Genomic DNA, 23,927 nt, shown 5'->3' with positions numbered 1-23,927 from the left:
ACGGTTGTATAGTTCAAGAGGTGGATCAGATACATAAATAGCTGACAATGAATATGACATGCTGGAAGTAATACGAGATGAGAGGCATAATGCCATCCGAAGTATGAAGAAATAAAGGTGCGAAATGTGCAGAAGCAGTCAAGTGGACAATTTACATGGGAGGAAATAATGGTCCATCGCAAACACACATCCATATTGAATCTTCTCAAATTTCCACGTGGTCACGAAAGCTGACCAACACATAGTAAGTATTAGTTCGCTACTCAGCCGTCTAGAGGACGACATGGTTAAGTCAGCTACGTTCCAGCACCCCAACCAGCCTCTCCATTCGGCCACCTCCTACCGTTAGCTGGAAACGTGAATCATTCCTGCCACAGGTCACCGGCGCTGCACTCCAAGCACGCATAGGCAGAATCATCCTAGAAAATCGGTCACATATATGTTTTAGCACTCTACTTGCGTCTTATCCAAAACCACTCAACATTCAAGAGGGAACTTAAGACTTACATATTAGGGACGGTATAGCCACCATTGTTGTGCCCCCCCCCCCTCCCCCTCATCTTTTTCTTTCTCCTCTCCATCATAGCTTCGAATTTTACCATTCTATTTCTCTTCCTCTAACCTATCTACCTCTTCTATATCTCTTTCACCCCATTCCATCGTCTTATGTCTCTGCTTGATGAGAATAACTCACAAGCTGCAAGAATATAACGAGAAAATTCCCAACTAGCAATAGGACTGACACTCATATAAGAAAAATATGTTTACTTTCATATACATAGTCATTATTATTATTATTATTATTATCATTATTATTATTATTTTTATTATTCTTGATTGTTATAATTATTTTTTGATTGTTATAATTATCATTGTACTACTTTTATAATCTCTATTTTTTTTCTTTAACATTAATACTGTATAACATGTTACATGTCCTAATTTTCTGTAGACACTGAAATTTGTTGAATCTGAGTATGCCTGGTTAGGTGTAAGAGAGGGCCTGAAGGCCCTAATCTTGCCAGGTAAAATAAATGCATAAATAAATAAATAAATATTGCGATCAAGGTCTCAATTGGATTACATTCGACAATGAGCGAAGTATCGGAAATACACCCTGCTGACGGCCGTGGCTCTGGAAATAGAAATATCAGTACCATTCTTATGACCTGACATATTCTTCCCTTTGCTGCCGCAGTATTCCACCTCTAATCCATACCTTCCTTACATCTGGACTTAGTCATTTCCTTTGCACATATCGGAACACACACACATACTTTACAAGCCTTATGCTCAAGGCGAGCTTATCATGCATCCCCTACTACTAAGTATAATACTTCACCAATAAACGATTGTCGGCGATGCGAAATACTACTGACAGAGAATCAGAGTGGTACCACTGGGGCTTAGAAAGAGAGGTGTAAGCGTCTTACAAACCGCCAGATGTTAAAAAACCCGATCACAATAACTACTGTATCTTAATGTCACATTCGATCTTGATTCTACAGGTGCATACAAGTATCCACGTTAAAAGGTATACTGGCTTTATAAATCGAGGTATGGCATTACCTCTGAATGAAGTGGTTTTTTCAAGACAATTATTGTGACACTGAATGAATGTAGACGGTGATTGTAAGAGTGTATATTATCAGACCAGCAGTGCGTTTACACGTCGCCGTCGGTGCACCCTCGTAATAAAATTACAGAAATTTGAAAGTGATTTAGCTAAGGAGCGTGGTATGAAACCAGGATTTGCAACTCCCTCACGCAGCCGCCACTAGACATTTCTCCAGTATTTGCAACACATTCTGTCTCTATGCCATGTCAGAGGTTCTGATATAGACCCACTGAATTATAGGCGATGATTGATTGAGAAGGATCACAAACAGTAGTAGATGGTGTGTGTGCTGATTGAGGTAGTAAGAAATGTACGCTAGGTTTCCAGATCTCTAGTGCTACGCTTTCGGTAGAAATGCTGTCTGGGATTTGTAATCAAGTCTTTCCATTCAACCATATACCTGCGTTGGATTCTATGGAGAAGTCGTTTAATGACTACAGCCACTAGTGAATCATATTTCTGGTACTCTCATATATCGAAACGAGTCACCTTCCTCGAACCTCTCTGCTGCAGTAAAATTCAAACGTGGTTTTAGGTAGTCCCTACACATCTTGCAACTGCTGCCATTTCTGCAGCTTTGCGCATGTGATCGTTCCAATGTTAAGTCGGTATATAGTAGAAGACAGAGAAAGCTATATCTAACACCTTCTGCAACCCATGTAGAACCAGGCTGAGTTGAGTTACTGCAAGAGAACTGTATTTTGACCATTCGATGGAAACGAAGCCTGCTCCTACATCACAAAGTAGTGTAAAAGACAGTACAGCATCTGGGAGGAGGATGAGGAATTTGCTGCTGCTTTGTAGTGCGTCCTCAAACTACAAACAGGTACTACAGATCCGCGTCCCTCAGGGCCCATTCACATCTATCAGCCCAACATGTTATCTTCGTTGTTCTATGCCATCCTACAGAGAAAAATTACAAACTATAAAAGCTCCACTAACTTCATCTGATAAAGAACTCGATAGGATTTTTACCTCATCTCTCCCCTCCCATATATCGAAAACAAATACCATCTTCATGCCGGCTTCGAGCACATGTGACGATCCTATTAAATATACAGGTATTGATCCACAACACAGACCAGTTTAAAGTTTCATCACCTATACTGTAGGAGGATGACTGTACCCCACAAACTGTACTATAAGTCCAAGAGACCCTCCCTGTGACTCTGTAACGTTGTTTGAAACTGTTTACTGTTTTTTTTTTCTGCTGCAACACGCTTGTTACACTGCCAGACATTTTGTTTCTTCCACCACGACTTCGAGGACTGTGTCAAGTTCTAAACTGACATTAACACTTTCTGATCCACTGCTACTCATAGAAAACTAGACGTCACATGGTATAAGTCATGTTGTTACTGCTGCTACCAATACACACCACACACACACACACACACACACACACACACACACACACACACACACACACACTTGATGATTTTAAATAAAAGAAAGTTACAACTTAAAGAAACTGGAAGAGTTTGGCGGCATTGTGGAGAGTTTCCAAGCTGCAATCCAAAGGTGAATGACGACCTTTACATTTAATTTCATCTGTGACAGTGATGGAATAGCTGATGGCTCTGCATTCTGTTTCGACTAATTCCTCATATTGGAGTCACGTACGCGATCACTGTTTCGGTGCTATCCATCCCCAGAAGGTGTTGCACCTTTACCAAAACTCTTTCTCCAACTCAAACAAGCGATGTCAGTCAATCATTATGTGGTAACCAACAGCGTACCAGTGGACAGATGGGATGGAAAAGACACCGTTCATGTAACGTACTGATAAGCATCACAGTTGATAGCGTAAACAGTTTTAGCAGACTTACAGTAATTTCAACACCGACCAATGATGCGACAGCATGTTTCCCCACTTTCAATATCATAGCTAAACCTTCTCTATTTTGTGAGTATCATCGCCAATGTAGATAGTTGACTGTGCAGTACGTCCATTCATTGTTAATTCTCGAACAAATTCATCATCAAAATATACCAGACAGCGCTCTACATATTTCTAATACCTTGAGCATAGTGCATAATTTGCAATCTGTATCTATGCGGATGGGAGTCACAGAGCATTCTCGCAGTCTTAGGATAAACTTAGAGGCTGAAAGACCCCTTTGCACTTTGACCAGCCCGTCCTGCAGCACCGTTACCGATTTAATCTGCAGCTGACCAGAAGCAGACCGCTACATTCCACGTCTCGTGAATGAATGGAGCTTGCCGAGTCCTCGCCCATCCAAGTGCACAAGATTTCTCCAGATGCACCCATGTCGAGGAGGTTAGCACTCCTTATGCATGTATAGTAACGGATTTGAATGTGTTGTGATGTAGTAGCAGACAGTTAAGAAGAACAAGAAATGTGTGATTTTTATGCATGATGGAGATCCAGATGGATGGGATTCGAAGCAATTTGCGTAAATCAAGTACGCTATCAATTTTAAAGTATTGTTCTAGTGTCTGGGATCGGTGCCAGGAGGGTAGCGGTAAGAGAGATCATAAACACACGTACTACTAAGCCTACAAGGTTCTGAACTTAAAACAGTCTATAATGTTAGATCGCTTGAGTTTCCAACCTATCAGTCGTGTGGAATACAGCACTGTTAATATTCCAGTGCAAGAAATATATTTCCAGCGCATGGCATACATCCTTCTTGCAGGTTTCTCTACGATAAACTATGGTAACGAACTGTAAAACGAAAAAACTACTTCCTTAAAACAGTGGCTCAGTGTAATACATGCACATTATAGCTTTCCAGAGATGTGTAGCGTCCACTGTTCACATCCGATCACGGTTCAGAAATTATACTACGCCCACTTCAGTCCTATATAAAATGATCGTTAGTAACGGAGAATACCTCTTACAGGGAAACAGATAAACGCATAGCAGCAGCGTCCGACATGTGAAATTACAAGTGATACCGCCACTAACTCTGTAAACAGCACGTCTGTCACGCAGATGTGTACACGGGGATTGCAGTGTCTCACAAAAACCTATCGCTAGCTTAGTTATGAAACTGAAGTATCGATTTTACAGCCAAGATGCGACAGAGGAATGGAGTACATCGCAAAAACCTTCGTTCGTTTAGAGGAATGTGTCATGCTTCATCACACATGAGATGGAAGTCCTCTGATGACCGAGAGGGTTTACTGTTAACGATCGCAAGTAGATCCTGCTCTAAGACGCACACAGAACACGCGGTTGTATACGAGTCGAACGCAGGCTATGTCAGACAACTGATGCTTCCTGACAGAACATCAGGAAAAAATGGTCAAACAACTTCTCCCACTATCTCTCTAGAATGCATCATCTGTCTACCATTAAATCGTACCTCGGTACAACTCCGTCTCAACCGACCACTCCTTCCACTCTATGTCATCCTTTAACGCAAATGCAAGTAAGTTTAGAGGCAGATGCTTCCCTGTCGTCCTGAAAAGCGTCAAATACAGTAGTCAACTCTCGTGTATCACTGTTACCTCAATAGACATAGAGTAGACTGCTGCCTCGACGGAAAAAAGTGACTGTTTTCCTGGTTACCTTCGCTTCCACGTCGACGTTTTCTCCGATTCCTCTTGCTCTAGCATACTTGTTCCCATATACAAATTGTTCAGCGTCAACCATAAGACACGCAAGTAGTTCTTCAATTCCCCACATTCTGGGGTATATTTCCACAATTTATAGGTATTTTTCGCAATTCTATCGATTTTGTGTCAGTTATACCCATGTGATCATGACGTAACCTCTCGTTCCGTGTTCTAAAATTGCTTGTAAATGTAGCACAGCTGCCAACACCTAGCGCAAATGCACTGATCGGGAGGCTTGTATACCACTGTACTCGATTGCATCCAGTCGCCTCCACACCACATATTCCACATTTGCAGAGCGTCTGCTCTGTTTTCTGTGTGCCTGTGTACGTGTATGTGTAACGGATGTAGAAGTAGCGGAGAATGTAGACCCTGGAACACTTTCCACACTTTCTGTAATAGAATTTCAACATCTGTCCTTATTCCGTTGAGAAACGGCAGCATTCAACTTATGCGTACTACAGTCTTTCTCTGAAATCACAAAAAAACTACGGAAACTTAAGGTTTTCCCAAATGTGACAAACGTTTCCAAAGTACTGTTCGGTCATGTGCCTAGGAAAAATATTCTGTTCAAATATAAAGGTGTTGCAATCGAGACACGTCTGTCACTACTGTTCATAACAGTCTATGCAGTTCGTTGTTACTCTGCTAACTACAATCATCAGTAAGTGAAATCCACAGAAGAGGAAATATTACCAAAACCGTTTACAACTTTGAAAAATTTTGAAAAATATTCTAAGTCAAAAAGAAAAGAAGAAAAAAAAGCGACGCACCACGAAGGAATTGGCCGAATGGAACGGAAATTGGAATACATCATTTACATGTACAAACAAAGAAAAAGTGGATGATTTATTCAAGTGAAAGAGCTTCACAAATTGAGCGTCAATAATGCGTTGGCCCACTTCTGGCCCTTATGCAAGCAGTTATTCGGCTTGGCATTGAATGATAGAGTTTTTGGATGTCCTCAGGTATACTCTGCCAAATTCTGTCCAATTAGCGCGTTAGATCGTCAAAATCAAGAGCTGACCCTGTCAACAATGCTCTACATGTTCTCATCTGGGTAGATTCTCAACTGGGGAGAGATCCGGCGACCTTGCTGGACAAGGCAGAGTTTGGGAAGCACGAAGGCAAGCAGTAGGAACTTCCCTGTGTGCGAGTGGACATTATCTTGCTGAGATCTAAGCGAAGGGTGGCTTGCCATGGAGTGCAACAAAACATAGAATGTCGTGGACGCGCCGCAGTATTGTAAGAGTGCTGCTTCTGACAATCAGTGGAGCCCTGCTATGAAATGAAACGGCACGCAAGACCATCAGTCCCGGATGTCGGGCGACAATCAGGTTGTCATCTCACCGCTGTCCGGGGGGTCTCCAGAGCATTACGGACAGGGGCCTCCAACCATCTCGGAATTTTGACGATCTAATGCGCCAATTGGACTGAATTTGGCACTATATACCTGAAGAAGTCCAACAACTCTATCATTCAATGCCAAGCCGAATAACTTCTTGCATATGGGTCAGAGGTAGACCATACATTATTCACTTCCTTTGTGAATCTCTTTCTTTCGAACAAATCATCCAATTTTTATGGAATTTTAATAGTTTGTTTTTATATATACATCACATCCACTGATTTCTACCTTGTTCAGATAATTCCTTCGTGGTGCGTTTTTTTGTTCAAAAATGGTTCAAATGGCTCTGAGCACTATGGGACTTAACTTCTGAGGTCATCAGTCCTCTAGAACTTAGAACTACTTAAACCTGACTTACCTAAGGACATCACACACATCCATGCCCGAGGCAGGATTCAAACCTGCACCGTAGCGGTCGCGCGGTTCCAGACTGCGGTTTTTTTTTGTCTTAGAGTGTATAAGCTAATTGCAACTGACACGAATTTCTATTTTCAAGATGGGGAAAATTTTTAAGATATTAAAGGAAGACACAGTTGACTTGAAAATGTTGCATGATAGAAAACCTTCTTCCGTTTGAAAGTACAGGATGGTACACGACCGATGAGGTATATCTCAACCGTCCAAGCGTGATGTAACTACCTGAAGGGCCAAAGAAACTGGTATAGGCATGCGAAGTCAAATACGGAGATATGTAAACAGGTAGAATACGGCGTTGTGGTCGGCAAACGCCTATATAAGACAAGTGTCTGGCGCAGTTGTTAGATCAGTTACTGCTACAATGAAAAGTTATCAAGATTTAAGTGAGTTTGAACGTGGTGTTATTGTCGGCGCACGAGCGATGGGACGCGGCATCTCTCATGTAGCGATGAAGTGGGGAATTTCCCGTACTATCATTTTACGAGTGTACCGTGAATATAAGGAATCCGGTAAAACATCAAATATCTGACATGGCTGCTGCCGGAAAAAGATACTGCAAGAACGGGACGAACGACGACTGAAGAGGACCTTTCAATGTGACAGAAGTGCAATCCTTCCGCAAATTGCTGCATGTTTCAGTGCTAGGCCACCAAGAAGTGTGAGAGTGCGAACCGTTCAACAAAACATATCGATATGGGCTTTCGGAGTCGAAGGCCCACCCGCGTACCTATGGTGTCTGCACGACCTCAAGCTTTACGCTTCGCCTGGGCCAGTGTGAACACCGGCATTGGATTGTTGATGACTGGAAACATGTTGCCTGGTCGGACGAGTCTCGTTTCAAATTGTATTGACCGGATGGACGTGTACGAATCCATGGGCCCTGCATGTCAGCAGGAGACTGTTCAAGCTGATGGAGGCTCTGTAATGGTGTGGGGCGTGTGCAGTTGGTGTGACGTGGGACCCCTGGTGTGTCTAGACACGACGCTGACAGGTGACAGGCACGTAGGCATCTGGCCTGATCACCCGCATACATTCATGTCCATTGTGCATTCTGACGTACTTGTGCAATTCCAGAAGGACAATGCGACACTCCACACGTCCAGAATTGCTACAGAGTGGCTCCAGAAACATTCTTCTGAGTTTAAACACTTCCGCTGGCCACCAAACTCCCTAGACATGAACATTATTGAGCGTATCTGGGGTGCCATGCAACGTGCTGTTCAGAAGAGATCTCCAACCCCTCGTATTCTTAGGGATTTATGGACAGCCCTGCAGCATTCATGGCGTCAGATCCCTCCAGCACTACTTCAGACATAAGTCGAGTCCATTCCACGTCGTGTTGCGGCACTTCTGCGTTGGGGCCCTACACGATATTATATATATTAGGCAGATGTACAAGCTTCTTTGGCTCTTCAGTGTTGTTTTGAAATGCAGAATTTTACTCATCACAGAATTCTGTAACGGAAGATTTAGCAATACCCTCCGGATTGATTTAATATACAGTATTATACATCACTAAAATATCTATAACTCGAAATGTTTACAAACGTTTCACAATAAGAAAAACAGTAGAAAATGGCGGGAACTGGTTGCGCTGGTTCCTAGTGGTGATTCCTTCATTCTAAAACCTGTCACTAGACTGAAACACTGATCAGGAAATATTATGTCTCCGCAAGTACACTATTCTTCATGTAACAGTACTCTCCCCTACGTATTAATCGAATGACTGTAAATAGCTATCTGTTACTAGACTGAAACACTAACCAGGAAATATTGTCTCCCTAAGTACACTATTCTCCATGTAACAATACTCTCCCCTACGTATTAATCGAATGACTGTAAATAGCTATCGTCTTGCTGACACTGTACTGTTAGCCTCTAGTGGAGATTATCGTCAGTAGTAAATGAAGGAACTACGTAGGGAATCTTTAAAGCCGGCCGGAGTGGCCGTGCGGTTCTAGGCGCTACAGTCTGGAACCGAGCGACCGCTACTGTCGCAGGTTCGAATCCTGCCTCAGGCATGGATGTGTGTGATGTTCTTAGGTTGGTTAGGTTTAATTAGTTCTAAGTTCTATGCGACTGATGACCTCAGAAATTAAGTCGCATAGTGCTCAGAGCCATTTGAACCATTTGAATCTTTAAAAGTCCGTATGAAAATCAAATTTATAGTACAGGGAAGAAAATATTACACATTAATAATAATGTCACGTTGAAGAGTTTATAAGTTTCGTAATTAGAACAGCTGAAGACAACGACTTGAAGAGAGTAAAAAGAAATTGAAGAGCGCTTTTGGTCAGCTAAAGAAGAGTGCTTATAGTCAGCTAAATAAACGTTTCGAAATTGTTTTTCTTTACTGTTTGTTCGGTACACAGATAGAATAACTTTGGGGACAGATTGTATTTCTGTCTTACTTCCTTCTCAACTGCTGTTTCCATTTCATACGTTTCAATTATTACAGCTAAAATCTGGTTTCTGTGCAACTTACAGATAATCTTTTGCTCTCTGCATCTTATCCCTACTTCCCTCAGAATTTCGAAAATGTGTTGAAGTCAACAGTGTCAAAAACTTTCTTTACATCTACAAATGCTGTAACGGTGTGTTGTCTTTTTTCAGAATATCTTCTAAGATACGAGTAAGTCGCAGGGTCAGCGATGCGTGGCCTTCCGTTTTCCTACCCACCTTTCCCGTGGTTTCGGCGTCTACAAGTCTTTCCATTCTCCACATAAATAATTCGCGTCAGTGTTTTGCTACCATGGCTTATTCGCAATTGTCATCACTGGCCTACATATCAGTTAAGTTGTAATTCAGTATATCTTACACAGGTATTATTTAAATCTTACCTGTTGAAGTTTACAAGTTTTCGTTACCTTTTTCTTAGTGCTTACGTAGCTGCTATTCATTTTGAACCTAACTAATAATTGTTAGTTATTTAGGTGTGAAAATCTACAATGTCGAACTAGTTTTTAACTTTCGGCAGCGAAAGAATCATCGTCCTTTTCTTATTCCTGTAATCTTGTACCAAAACGAATATCGATACGGTAAAAACTGAAAATTTTTCGTAGAAACCGATTAAGATGGGAAGGCCATCAAAACAGAGCAATACAATATGTCGGGTAGTGATTAATATCAGAAAAGTGTCTCCATGAAATTAATCCAAATGTAAAGCTATTCCAATCTTTCGTATGTACCCCGTCTTCCCAAAAGGTTCCAGGACTGGACCGTAACAAAGGAAAGTGAAGATGGTTGTCTTAATGCTTTGCATGTGTTACATAGTCTTCCCTCAGCTGAGTGCAACGCTCAGAACGTTCGTGCATCTGTGGAAAATTGTCAGAAAATTCCTTCTTTGGGATGCTTTTGAACTCGTGCGTCACATTCACAGCTTCTTTGGGCTTGGCGAACCATTCTGCACATGTCGGTTTGTGGTAGGTTCTTATTGATAACACCAAGCCTCGTCACCCGTCATGATTTTTTCCATAAAAGAGTTGTCCTCGTTTTGAATTTCAATCAGGATCAGGCGTCCACTCGTCGTGTTTTCATTCGCCAGTCAAGGCGACGAGACAAACTTTGTACACACTTTTGTCTTCTTCAAACCATTCTGAAGAATGTCTTGACTACCTGATTAAGAAATGTTCAGATCGTTGCTCCACTGCGATTTGCGACGTAACGACGTTGACGGTACTTGACACACTGGGTGCGCACGCCTCCTGCTCAACACTGCCTGCTCAGAACGACTGCGCGGTAGCACATCTGTTGTTTACAGCTGTTAGTTGCCGTTTTGACGTCGCTTGTACGTTAGGAATAAAATCAGTCTCGGACCTTTCTGGACGGACGGTGTAAAACCTACTCTGGTTATATTAGTGCGAACGGGGAATGTGTGCTTATGCACAATGTTTGTGTTTACAGCGTGCACCCCCGGTGAGGTGAAGATGAAAGACTGCAACACTTGCAGATGTACTGGTACTGGCATATGGGGATGTACTCGCATGGCTTGTCCACAGCCTGAAGGTAGGTCTGACGTCTGCCAACATGGTTTGTATAATCAAAATCAATATACAACATCAGTAAGCAATTTGCTATAATGAAAACCTGTTTGACACATATACGTCGTAGAGGATGGGACAAATGGCTCTGAGCACTATGGGACTTAACATCTATGGTCATCAGTCCCCTAGAACTTAGAACTAATTAAACCTAACTAACCTAAGGACAGCACACAACACCCAGCCATCACGAGGCAGAGAAAATCCCTGACCCCGCCGGGAATCGAAACCGGGAACGTCGTAGAGGAAATACGTTGCTTAACAACATTCATTTCGTGACTCTGACTGCCCTGTCGCTTCATGTGATTAGTGTATACAAGATTAATTTGCAGTATGTTCTAATTCCAGTAGAAATGTACTTCCTGGCAAGTCGACATATTTAATATTGTGTATTTGAAACCTCTGAACTACTTCTCACTTTCTGTATACTTTTCAAAATGGAATATTGAATCCAGTATGTCCCAGAACTGATGTATGAACTAAAATTCTTGTAGTTTATCTAATTTACAGTTCTGTAAAACGAATCGTTTGTGCAAATTCCTCCTCTCTTTATTTCGTTCTATATTACCTTGCTGCAACAATTGAAAAGTACACAGCAGAAACGGGGTAAGTCACATTTTGCACATTTTTCAGGAGTGTCAATTTAATCTTTCAAGAGTACAAAAAACATATAAAACACTCCAGTCGAATGCAACCAATGTAGCTATAATGCCTAATTTAGAGACTGTGGAGGATGTACATTATAACAAATAACAATTGAAATTATGTGATAAGTACATCTTTACCACGAAGAGAAGGTGGTTAAATCTATCGTTATTTGGTAGGTTTTCGTCCTTCTTTGTGTTGTTTATTTTAGTTAGTCTTGGATTTTGGTCCTTTATGTGGTATACTGAAACAGAAATTTCTTGTGACTTGACCACACAAATGTTTAGTTTTTTGAATGCCAGCATATTTTTCGTAAGGTATTGATAGGAGTTCTGAAAATATACCCCTAGATTTCGCTATTTGCAAAACTGTGTTGTTTACCTTACAAGCGGTTCCTCTTACATGTGGTTCCTCTTCGTCGAAATGTCTTGGCTCAAACTCGTCTAGGGCTTGAACCCCACGTGTCGCATTACACGTCCTAAGTTAGGCACTTGTGACACTTTGGTTCAATTGTCTGGCTGATGGCAAGCTTGCGAAAGTTAACACAACATATGATAACAGTAATAATAATATCGAGAACTGAATTAACGACCCATAAATGGGGTAAAGTTCCATTTCTGGACAAACTAGGCCACACAGTTGCGGTTTGGTTAGGATAATGTTTATTCAGAAAGAAAACTAATAGCGAAAGCGTCGTATTTAGAATTACTATTACAATCGAGCGCATATCCATTTGACACAGTTCGATCACTCACAATCTGATGCAAAACACAAGTCCAATACTCCACCTCGATATGCACACTAGAAGTTACAGTACACATTTGTCGCGCGGCTGCTCACCACTCAGAGACTAAGTCCCGCGATACCACACAACGCGAAGTTTTCTAAGTCGTTCCACTTCCTGGCTGCCTAAAAAGACCGACTGTCCGCTTTCGCTTCTCAATCCGAACTGTACCCTTTGGTGTCTCCAGCCGAACTGTCCGCTTTCCCAGTCTGCACCAGCACTGTCCCTCTGCCAGTCCCCGGCCATGTTTCCCGCGCGCAGAACATCTTCGCTCAGCTGACTAGTGCAGTTCCCTTTCCTGAAGCCATCCATCTGATTGGCTACAGCTTATTCTACATTATTTTACGATATTTAAATAATCAAAGCTTGACAAATTTCATGTTCTAAATAAAGAAACAATAACATCCATTACATAACAAACGTCAAATTCTTTTACATAAAACCAATACAGTTTCCTTGTTTGCTTTGACTGCCACGGCCAGTAGCATTGCACCAATGAGCTTTCTGATAAATAAATAAAGAAAAAAAGTAACTATTATGCACTAAAATTTACAACAAATATTCTATTACCTAATGATTCAATAAGGTGTCATGCTGTCATCGTTCAATGTGTTTTGTGTGGAGGAAATGATGGTCTGATGCTTAACTGAAAATACTGATAATTTAAATTTACTATATCTTTTAAACAAATAAAGTTACAGAGTTGATATTTATAACGTTTGTCATTTTAATGATGCGCTTCTACATGAAATGTCGATCGTTAAGATACACCAAAGCGTTCAGATTTTAGCATTCAGGTTTTTGTTACAAAACTCGTTAATTTCACTTTAACGGTCAATCCTAAACTGTTATAGATATGATCAACATTCAAGTTTTATTGGGATCACCATGAAAACTTATGGAGGATGGCAGATTAAAATTACTGTGGCTTCATTCCCAGCATTACTGCAGAATTAAATAGTTTCCATAAATGTTTCCCCTTATGGCCGATCTTAGGTCCGCCATATTTAACACTGTTACGTCTCTCTGGCCACAAACGCCTCTACTGGGTTTCCCTATGACGTAGGTTCTCGTCTGTCTCACTCGCACACTACAGCGCTTCGGCCTCAATAGACAACATAGACAATAGACACCTGTGAGATTCCCCATTTCATGGTGAATCTGCGCCCTTTGTAGCACACGGTCCTCGACGACAGGGTTCGTTTCATTCACAATTCCTGTAGGCTGACTCTTTCGACCATGTATTGAAATGAGAGTACAATGCTCGTTAACTCACAATGCCAACTAACTTTCACTCAGTGATGCACTGCACTTCAAACTGAGGTACATGATACTACTTTTCAACATAACCACCAAGTCTCTGAAAATAACTGTCGCAACATTGTATCAACTGTTTCAGTTCCTCGACGACAGTAATCGACTGCATAAATTATATGAATGCGAGATGTAATCCACTCCTTGGTGACGGAGCCATTCCAGAATCTCTGTGTGAACGTCCTTATCGTCGGAAAATCTGCGAGTGCTCCGAAATAGTTGCTCGACTGCTTGGACATTTCCGTCTGTTGGCGATGTCCAATGGCGTCACTATCATCAATGCCCACATCTGTGGGGCCTTGGTCAAATTGTTGGCACCGTTAAATTATGGCTGGCCGTGACGTTCCATTTGGTTCCTATACCACCAGAATTCACGGGTAATGTGGTCACTACTTAGATATTTTGCCCACAAGAATCGTAGTGTCCCACGTACTTCAACTTTTTCCACTTGGTGTGTCTTTGCACTCCCAAACTGTGATGCAGCTGTTGTCTGTACCGCATCAGAATTGTGTTTGCAGGAAAACCCCGTACATATACTCCCTTCTGACAATGCTTCACCCTTGTTACATAGAGCCCCTAATGTGGGACGACATTTGCGACCTACTTTTTGAAGTCCTCGTAGAAGTAGAACTAATAGTAGTATTAGTAGTGGCAGCTCTATTCTTTGATGGATCACTGTTACAAGAATTTTGGATACGACATTATAGTTTGTTAAAGCTTCAGGTAAAAAAACCCTATTTCATATATGCTGGCATTTACTCACTTACGGGTCTAGTTTGGCAAGGATGGGACAGGTAGATCCTCTGGCCTTATGGTAGGAAACAATCTGCTGGTATTTTACTTGAAGTAAGCGAAGGAAACCACTATAAACTTAACTCACGATGGCGCCTGTTTGTTTAAAACATCTTAAACTAATTCGACTTATCCTTCCAGTACAACAATTTCATGCTGGTACATTTTTTGCAAAAGAAGCTAATTTATGACGTAAAAAGATTGTGTTCCCCTGATCATTCATTTCTCAACACTAAGAAGTTTTAGTACTACACACCACACGCATTATTTCTTAATGTGAAAAGCTGATGCTGCACCGTTAATTCATTTCTCAACACCAATCACTGTGTTTGCAACACACACAGTATCGTTTAACAACAGGGTCATCACGATGATGTTTGATTTCTATCTGATGTACCATAACTTCAGTTTTTCTTGCATGAGAAGTTGTTGAGCTCAGGAGGATAAAATGTTCTTGATATTCACTGCAGAACTTTGGTATAAGGCTTCCCATAAAACTGAAAAAAAAGTATTGTGGTGCATCAGTGAGTTGTAAAGTGACATATTCTTTTATTACCACACGTATTAAATTTTTTACAAACCTCTATATTTTCTAAGTATCCTTCATTGTATACTTTATACACTTTTCTGTATTTGTTAAAAACGTTTTAATAATTTTTTCAATATCTGGCCCTTTATTATGCAATTTTATTTCTCAGTAGAAAATCGCTTTTTGAGTTTTATCTCTGTTCATTCTTGGTAAACGGAAGATCCGTCTATATCTAGTTCTGGGTAATACAAAGAGCTGTATGTGCATTAATTATCAAAGGTATTTTTATGTTCATAACTGATTGGGAAATACACCCACGTTGTACATTTAAAATCGCAAATGATTAAACAGATTTTTAAGTGAAACTCAACAGCTTTTTTTCTTATTATTCATATGCCCATTTGCTGTAGTTTGAAATTTACATTCATGTTTTGTTTATCTGTCCCCGGAAACAAAACTCCATAGGTCAGAATGTATGATCCGTAAGTTACTAAAACACATTGGCTGTTTAATAATGATGACAGGACTCTGATAGCATTACCTTAGGATGACATTGCGTTTGGAAGTACCTTTATGTGCTCGCACCATTACAACTGAGAGTAAGTAATCATTCCTAGAAATTTTGTGCTCGTTACACATTCCATACAGTTACCTTCTGCATTTAAAGTAACAGTGTAATTTTCTACGATACTGCAGTGCCTGCTTTATTCCGAACTACGATGCAATGTTCCTTTGGATATGTGAAAATTTGTGCCGGACCCGCAGTCGAACACAGATTTCGCTTTTGTTAGGAGCGGTCGCATTACCATCAGGCTTTCCGGTCACGACTCCCGGTCCGATCCAAACTTCCATATGCCGTCAACCACATGTCTACACCCGTACTCGTACATCCATTGCGTGTACTCCCGTGCAGGCGAGTCATTTTACCGGAAAGGCGCTTACTCGGTGTCGGCGGATAAACACGATATTGCAGTGCCTATGTTATTCCGAATTACGATTCAGCGTTCCTTTAGACGTGGATGGATGGATGACGAAATATGGACGTTTGACTGTAGCCGTGAGTCGCGCTCGGATAGCCTAGTGGTACGGCTCGCGATAAACGTGGAATCTGGGTTCGAGACCCAGTCTGACCCAGGTTTTCACTGTCGTCATTCCATTATATAGCTGATGGTTGTCCATACTCGCAACTGCGAATACATCTCATGTATAATTTTCCCTCTTCACACCGAAATTCCTGGCATATGTTTCCTGTATATTGAATGTACTGTACCCTTATTGTATTCTGAACAGTTGTAAATTTGCTTGTGGTTTTCACTTTCTTTCTGTGCAAAGAGTTCTCTTGTTTTCCACTTGCTATAATATTGCTGTCAACTCCAAAAATAATGATATTTTTCCCCTTACTAACACTGTTGGGAAGGTCATTTACATAGCTCGCAAGCAGTGTTAGTCGCAATGTGCTACTATGAGAGTTCCTTTATTAATTTACATGAGCTATTGTGAAAATGTGAAACATCAAAGTAAGGCAACCATTAAGTTCTTCAGGATGGCAATGCGCTGCCAAAAGACGTTGTGCTGAGATATTTAGTACATATTGAGTTGGGCAGCAAATAGTTTCACTTCTATTAATGTCATCTTGTCACACAGATATGGCCAGTAAGCACATCAAGAAAATTTAACATGTGACTGATTACTAGCATTTAGCAAGCAGTGTACGTATGTTGATTTCAATTCAGTAGCATTTTAATATCAATATTTAATGGGCGGACGTGGTTCGGCAATATTGTCCCATCGTCGGATGCTCATATACTGAATGTGCATTAATTTGTTTTATTACATTTACCACAGTGCGATGTTTTGTTATTGCTGGATGTGTCAGTGAGGTTAGATGGCGAAATTCTGTCGGATGTCTGAGAGAAAATGCACTCCATTTCGGATGTGTAGCGCTCTGAACATAATAAACATCGAACTTATTCAGACCTTGAAACTTCCTGGCAGATTAAAACTGTTTACCGGACCGAGACTCGAACTCGGGACCTTTGCCTTTCACGGTCAAGTGCTCTACCAACTGAGCTACCCAAGCACGACTCACGCCCCGTCCTCACAGCTTTACTTCTGCTAGTACCTCGTCTCCTACCTTCCAAACTTTACAGAAGCTCTCCTGCGAACCTTGCAGAACTAGCACTCCTGAAAGAAAGGATATTGCGGAGACATGGCTTAGCCACGGCCTGGGGGATGTTTCCAGAATGAGATTTTCATATCAGCGCACACTCCGCTGCAGAGTGAAAATCTCATTCTTATTCAGACCTTTCTTGGAGGGGTTGGATCCGACAAATGCACCTCACTTATGTCAAATACTAACAGATAAAATAATGTATACTCAGCAGATGAGCACCTGATAATGGCAGAACCGCGTTATTCCTCGAATGATACTGAGATCAAAACGTTACTGAAGCAGGTAAGAGTGTTGTTTAAACGCTGAGGTGACAAATGTCATGGCATACCTCCACATGTTGCGTCAGACATTTTTTGCCAGGAGTAGTGCAGCGGATCGACGTGGTATGGACTCAACAAGTTGTAATAAGTCCCCTGCAGAAATACTGAGCCATGCTGACTGTAGTGCCGTCCATAACTGCGAAAGAGTTGCCGATGCAGGACGCTGTGCACAAAGTGACCTCTCGATTATGTCCCATAAATGTTCGATAGGATTTATGTCGGGCGATCTGGGTGGCCAAATTATTCACTCGAACTGTCCAGCCTATCCTTCAAACCAATCGTGAACGATTGTGGCCTTGTATGTGTCATCTTTGTTTGGGATCATGAACTTCACGAATGTCTGCAAGCGCTCTCCAAGCAGCCGAACGTAACCATTTCCGGTCAGTGATCGATTCAGTTGGACCATTCCGTGCAAACGCAGCCCACACCATTATGGAGCAACCAGCAGCTTGCTCACTGTCTTTTTGACAGTTTGGGTCCATGGTTTAGTGGGGTCTGCTTCACGCTCGTACCCTACCATCAGCTCTTACCAATTGAAATCGGGACTCGTCTGACGAGGGCACGATTTTCCGGTCGTCTAGGGTCCAACCGACATGGTTACGAGCCCAGGGGAGGCGCTGCAGGCAATGTCGTGCTGACAGTAAACACAATCACGTCGTTCGTGTGCTGCCGTAGCCCACTGTACTAACATAGTTTAGTTTAGTTATGTCATGTTCCGTAGATCATTTTTTCCGATTATGTTATCGCTATGATGTGCAACAGGTCAGATTACAAGATATATATATATATATATATATATATATATATATATATATATGTATGTATGTATATATATATATATATATATATATATATATATATATATATGAATAGTGCTAATATTAATATCACAGAAATTTTTAGTTCTACACATGCAACTACATTTAGAGGTACAATTCTTTTTTTACCATTTCTGAAACAGAAACTCGTCTATGGAGTCGAAGGAGTTGTCCAAAAGAAATGATTTTAAGCTAGATTTAAAACTTGGTCTTCTACCTGCCAGGCACTTTATGTTGTTGGCAAATGATCAAAGATTTTTGTTGCTGTATAATATACTCCTTTTTGAGCAACTGAAAGCTTCAATAACGGATAGGAAAGGTCATTTTTCCCCCTCGTGTTGTATGTATGAACATCACTGTTCTTCGCAAACTGAGATGGATTATTTGTAACGAATTTCATTAGCTAATATATGTACTCTGATGGTGCAGTTAAAATACCTAACTCCTTGAAAAGGCGCCTACATGACGTCCTAGGGGTGAACACCACTAATTATTCTCACTGCTCTCTTTTGTGCAATCAATGCTTTAGGTCTAAGTGGTGAGTTACCCCATAAGACATTATTGAGTGGAAATATGCAAAGTGCGTTAGGAGGCTGATCTGTTTATTACCAAGGCTAGCTATTATACGAAGAGTGAAAGAAGCTGAACTTAGTTGTTTAAGATGCTCAGTAATATGCTTCTTCCAGTTGAAGCTGCCATCAATGTGAACACCCCAAAATTTGGAGAAATATACGCTGTTAACTGAGCCCTGTTCATATGCTACATCAATTGGCAGTATGACTCTATTCGGCGTACAGAACTGGATATAGTGAGTTTTTTCAAAATTAAGGGAGAGTCCATTATCTGAGAACCAGCTAATAATTCTTTGAAAGACATCTTTAACCATATCTTCAGCTGCTTTTTGTGGAATGGGATTTATTATAAAACTCGAGTCATAAGGAACAGCAGAGGACATAAAATTGAACCCTGTGGGACTCCATTTGTGATAACTCCCCATTCACTAGAATTTACCACCCTCCCAACATTATTTGTTCTATTCAGCACAACCTTTTGCTTTCTGTTCATTAAGTATGAGTCAAACGAGCTGTGTGTATTGCTTTCAGTTCCATTAAACCTGAGTTTTTCTAAGAGTGTGACATGGTCCACACAGTCAAATGCCTTGGAGAGACCACAAAAAATACCAACTGGCAATAATTTGTTATTTAAGGCTTGTACTATTTGATGGGTATATGTGTCATACGTCCACATTGTTTTATGCTGTTTTTTCACGCAGTGTTGCCTGTCTGGTGGCACTGAAAACTCTACGCTGCCCTCGGTCATTAAGTGAAGGCCGTCGGCCACTGAGTTGTCTCTTGTTAGAGGTAATGCCTAAAATTTGCTGTTCTCGGCACAATATTGACACTGTGGCTCTCCAAACGATAAATTCCCTAACGATTGCCGTAATATAATGTTCCGGCCGTCTAGCTCCGACTACCATTCCGCGTTCAAAACCTGTTAATTCTCGTCGTGCGGCTGTAATCTAGTCGGAAACCTTTTCACACGAGTCACCTGACTAGAAATGACAACTCCGCCATTGTACTGCCCTTCTATACCTTGTGTACGAAGTACTACCGCCATCTGTATATGTGCATATCACTATCCCATGACTTATGTCACGCCAGTGTACAGTCGGTTAAGACCTCATACAGATCCATATAATACAGGAAAATTTAAGCATCTTGACTGCTGATTTATGGTGATGCAAATCTGAAAGTTGACGAATGTCCACAGATGAGAGCGTGAAGGTGGCTGTGAAGCGGAACGCGCAGAACTGCGTCCCCAACACGACGTTCAAGCTGGACTGCAACACGTGCACTTGTAACAGCGCCGGCACCGGAGCACTCTGCACCCTGAAGGGCTGTCCGAAGCGCAGCCGCAGAGGTACGTGATGGCGGCAGTACTCAACAGGCGGGCGGTGCACCACTGCCACGATATCTGTATGCTTCGAGATTAGTACTAGTATCAAACTGAGGATGAGTTCCGTGACGAACATCGTAGCTTTAGCAGAAGTAAGGCCATCAGAAAAGGCAATTCTGAAACTGCTCTTGATAACTTACGAAATACGAAGGTGTCATAAGATTTCTCGACCTGAAAATTACGTACGGTAATATAAAGTGTTGCACGATGTCTGAAATCGTCAGTAAAATACTATTATGCTATACAAGACGGATGTTACGCAATATTTTTAATTAGAAATACGGTCTAAATCGCGAAAGTTACGTTTATCGGTGGCCGGTTTCAGTCCAAAGGCGGACCATCTTCAGACTGTACTCCGAAATGTAGAGTACTATAAATACAGAGGGAGCTACTGATAAAATGTAAACAATGTAATGAAAACAAAACGAAATTATACCCAAAATCGTGTGTAGACTGATCCACGGAGCAGGAACTGCTAAAGCCTCCAGATGCCGTCAACTGCTGGAGGAGCAACGATGTACTGTGGTTAAATACATCTCCATCCATACTCCGCAAGCCACCTGACGGTGTGTGGCGGAAGGTACCTTGAGTGCCTCTATCGGTTCTCCCTTCTGTTCCAGTCTCGTATTGTTCGTGGAAAGAAGGATTGGCGGTATGCCTCTGTGTGGGCTCTAATTTCTCTGATTTTATCCTCATGGTCTCTTCACGAGATATGCGTAGGAGTGAGCAATATACTGCTTGACTCCTCGGTGAAGGTATGTTCTCGAAACTTCAACAAAAGCCAGTACCGAGCTACTGAGCGTCTCTCCTGCAGAGTCTTCCACTGGAGTTTATCTATCATCTCCGTCAAGCTTTCGCTATTACTAAATGATCCTGTAACGAAGTGTGCTGTTCTCCGTTGGATCTTCTCTCTCTCTTCTATCAACCCTATCTGGTACGGATCCCACACAGCTGAGCAGTATTCAAGCAGCGGGCGAACAAGCGTACTGTAATCTACTTCCTTTGTTTTCGGATTGCATTCCCTTAGGATTCTTCCAATGAATCTCAGTCTGGCATCTGCTTTACCGACGATCAACTTTATATGATCATTCAATTTTAAATCACTCCTAATGCGTACTCACAGATAATTTATGGAATTAACTGCTTCCAGTTGCTGACCTGCTATATTGTAGCTAAATGATAAGGGATCTTTCTTTCTATGTATTTGCAGCACATTACACTTGCCTACATTGAGATTCAATTGCCATTCCCAGCACCATGCGTCAATTCGCTGCAGATCCTTCTGCATTTCAGTACAATTTTACACTGTTACAACCTCTCGATATACCACAGTATCATCCGCAGAAAGCCTCAGTGAACTTCCGATGTCATCCACAAGGTCATTTACGTATATTGTGAATACCAACGGTCCTACGACACTCCCCTGCGGCACACCTGAAATGACTCTTACTTCGGAAGACTTCTTTCCATTGAGAATGACATGCTGCGTTGTCTTATCTAGCAACTCTTCAATCCAATCACACAATTGGTCTGATAGTCCATATGCTCTTACTCTGTTCATTAAACGACTGTAGGGAACTCTATCGAACGCCTTGCGGAAGTCAAGAAACACGGCATGTGCTTGGCAACCCGTGTCTATGGCCCTCTGAGTCTCGTGGACGAATAGCGCGAGCTGGGTTTCACACGATCGTCGTTTTCGAAACCCATGCTGATTCCTAAAGAGTAGATTTCTTGTCTCCAGAAAAGTCATTATACTCGAACGTGAGCTCCGCCCCTAGCCGTCACCACAAGTCATCTGTAAGCAACAGAATGAATGCATATTGAATAAGTGACGATAAAATTTAGTTACTAACTTAGAAATGGTATCTGTTTATACGAGGACTATTCGATAAGTTATGCAACACTTTTTTTGAAACTTCCAGACAGATTAAAACTGTGTGCCGGACCGATATTCGAACTCGGGACCTTTGCCTTTCGCAGGCAAGTGCTCTACCATCAGCGCACACTCCGCTGCAGAGTGGAAATCTCTTTCTGGAAACATCCCTCAGGCTGTGGCTAATCCATGTCACCGCAATATCCGTTCTTCCAGGAGTGCTAGTTCTGCAAGGTGCGCAGAAGAGATTCTGTGAAGTTTGGAAGGTAAGAGACGAGGTACTGGCAGAATTGAAGCTGTGAGGACGGGTCGTGAGTCGTGCTTGGGTAGCTCAGTTGGTAGAGCACTTGCCCGCGAAAGGCAAAGGTCCCGAATTGGAGTCTCGGTCCGGCGCGCAGTTTGTCAGGAAGTTTCATATCAGCGCACACTCCTCTGCAGAGTGGAAATCTCGTTCTGGGAACACTTCTTTTTCTGAAATAAGGTTGGTTTTATTTAGGATTCCAATAAACCATGTTACTCTCCACGCTTTGGACTACAAAATTCTATTTTTGAACATAATCTCCGTTCAATAAGACGGGCTTATGCCACCTTATTGGGAGGGCCTGTATGGCTGCATGGCAGCACTCTACTGGCTGACGTCTGAGCTAACGTCTTGCTGCATCAATATCCCCCCCATCATCAACGTACCGCTTGCTGCGAAGCGCATCCTTTATTGGCCCAGGTGGAAGTCGGAAGTTGCGGTAGGGTGGATGAGGAAGAACAGTCCAGTGATGAAACTTCCTGGCAGATTAAAACTGTGTGCCGGACTGAGACTCGAACTCGGGACCCTTACCTTTCGCGGGAAAGTGCTCTACCAACTGAGATACCCAAGCACGACTTTCGCCCCGTCCTCACAGCTTTACTTCTGCCAGTATCTCGTCTCCTACCTTCCAAACTTTACAGAAGCTCTCCTGCGAACCTTGCAGAACTATCACTCCCGAAAGAAGGGATACTCCAGAGACATGGCTTAACCACAGCCTGGGGGATGTTTCCAGAATGAGATTTTCACTCTGCAGCGGAATGTGCGCTGATATGAAACTTCCTGGCAGATTAAAACTGTGTGCCGGACCGAGACTCGAACACGCAGGAGAGCTTCTGTAAAGTTTGGAAGGTAGGAGACGAGGTACTGGCAGAAATAAAGCTGTGAGGAAAGGACGTGAGTCGTGCTTGGATAGCTCAGTTGGTAGAGCACTTGCCAGCGAAAGGCAAAGTTCTCGAGTTCGAGTCCCGGTCCGGCACACAGTTTTAATCTCCCAGGAAGTTTCATATCAGCTCACACTCCGCTGCAGGTTGAAAATCTCATTCTGCAATCCAGTGATGTTTTGTGAGCCCCTCTCGGGTCCGCAGACTTGTGTGAGGCCTTGTGTTGTCATGGTGAACGAGAATTTCGTTTGCATTTTTGTGGCGACGAATACTTTGATGTCGTTTCTCCAGTTTGCTTCAGAGTTGATCGTTGCTCCATGAGGGAGGACATCAAACAGAATAACCTGTTCAATATCCCACAACACCGTCGCCATGACATTACCGGAAGAGCGTGCGACTCTGAACTTTCCCTTCTGAGGAGAGGTGGTCTGGCGCCACTCCAAGGACTGCCGTTTTGTTTGTGGTTCGAAGTG

At 42.1% G+C, this 23,927-nt stretch overlaps 1 protein-coding gene across 1 annotated transcript in view; it reads left to right on the top strand.

Moving 5' to 3' along the window:
* The window catches only part of LOC124545915 (protease inhibitors-like), a 66,061-nt gene that overhangs the window by 18,210 nt on the left and 23,924 nt on the right, over nt 1–23,927 (top strand). The window contains exons 2-3 of the mRNA XM_047124875.1: nt 10,932–11,033; nt 20,214–20,363. Coding sequence (XP_046980831.1) covers nt 10,932–11,033; nt 20,214–20,363 — 252 coding nt within the window. The remainder of the gene's footprint in view (nt 1–10,931; nt 11,034–20,213; nt 20,364–23,927) is intronic.

This window comes from Schistocerca americana, chromosome 8 (genome assembly GCF_021461395.2).
Source record: "Schistocerca americana isolate TAMUIC-IGC-003095 chromosome 8, iqSchAmer2.1, whole genome shotgun sequence".
NCBI classification, from domain to species: Eukaryota; Metazoa; Arthropoda; class Insecta; order Orthoptera; family Acrididae; genus Schistocerca; species Schistocerca americana.
The sequence above is the reverse complement of the archived record's forward strand: the minus strand, read 5'-3'. Positions and strand labels throughout refer to the sequence as shown.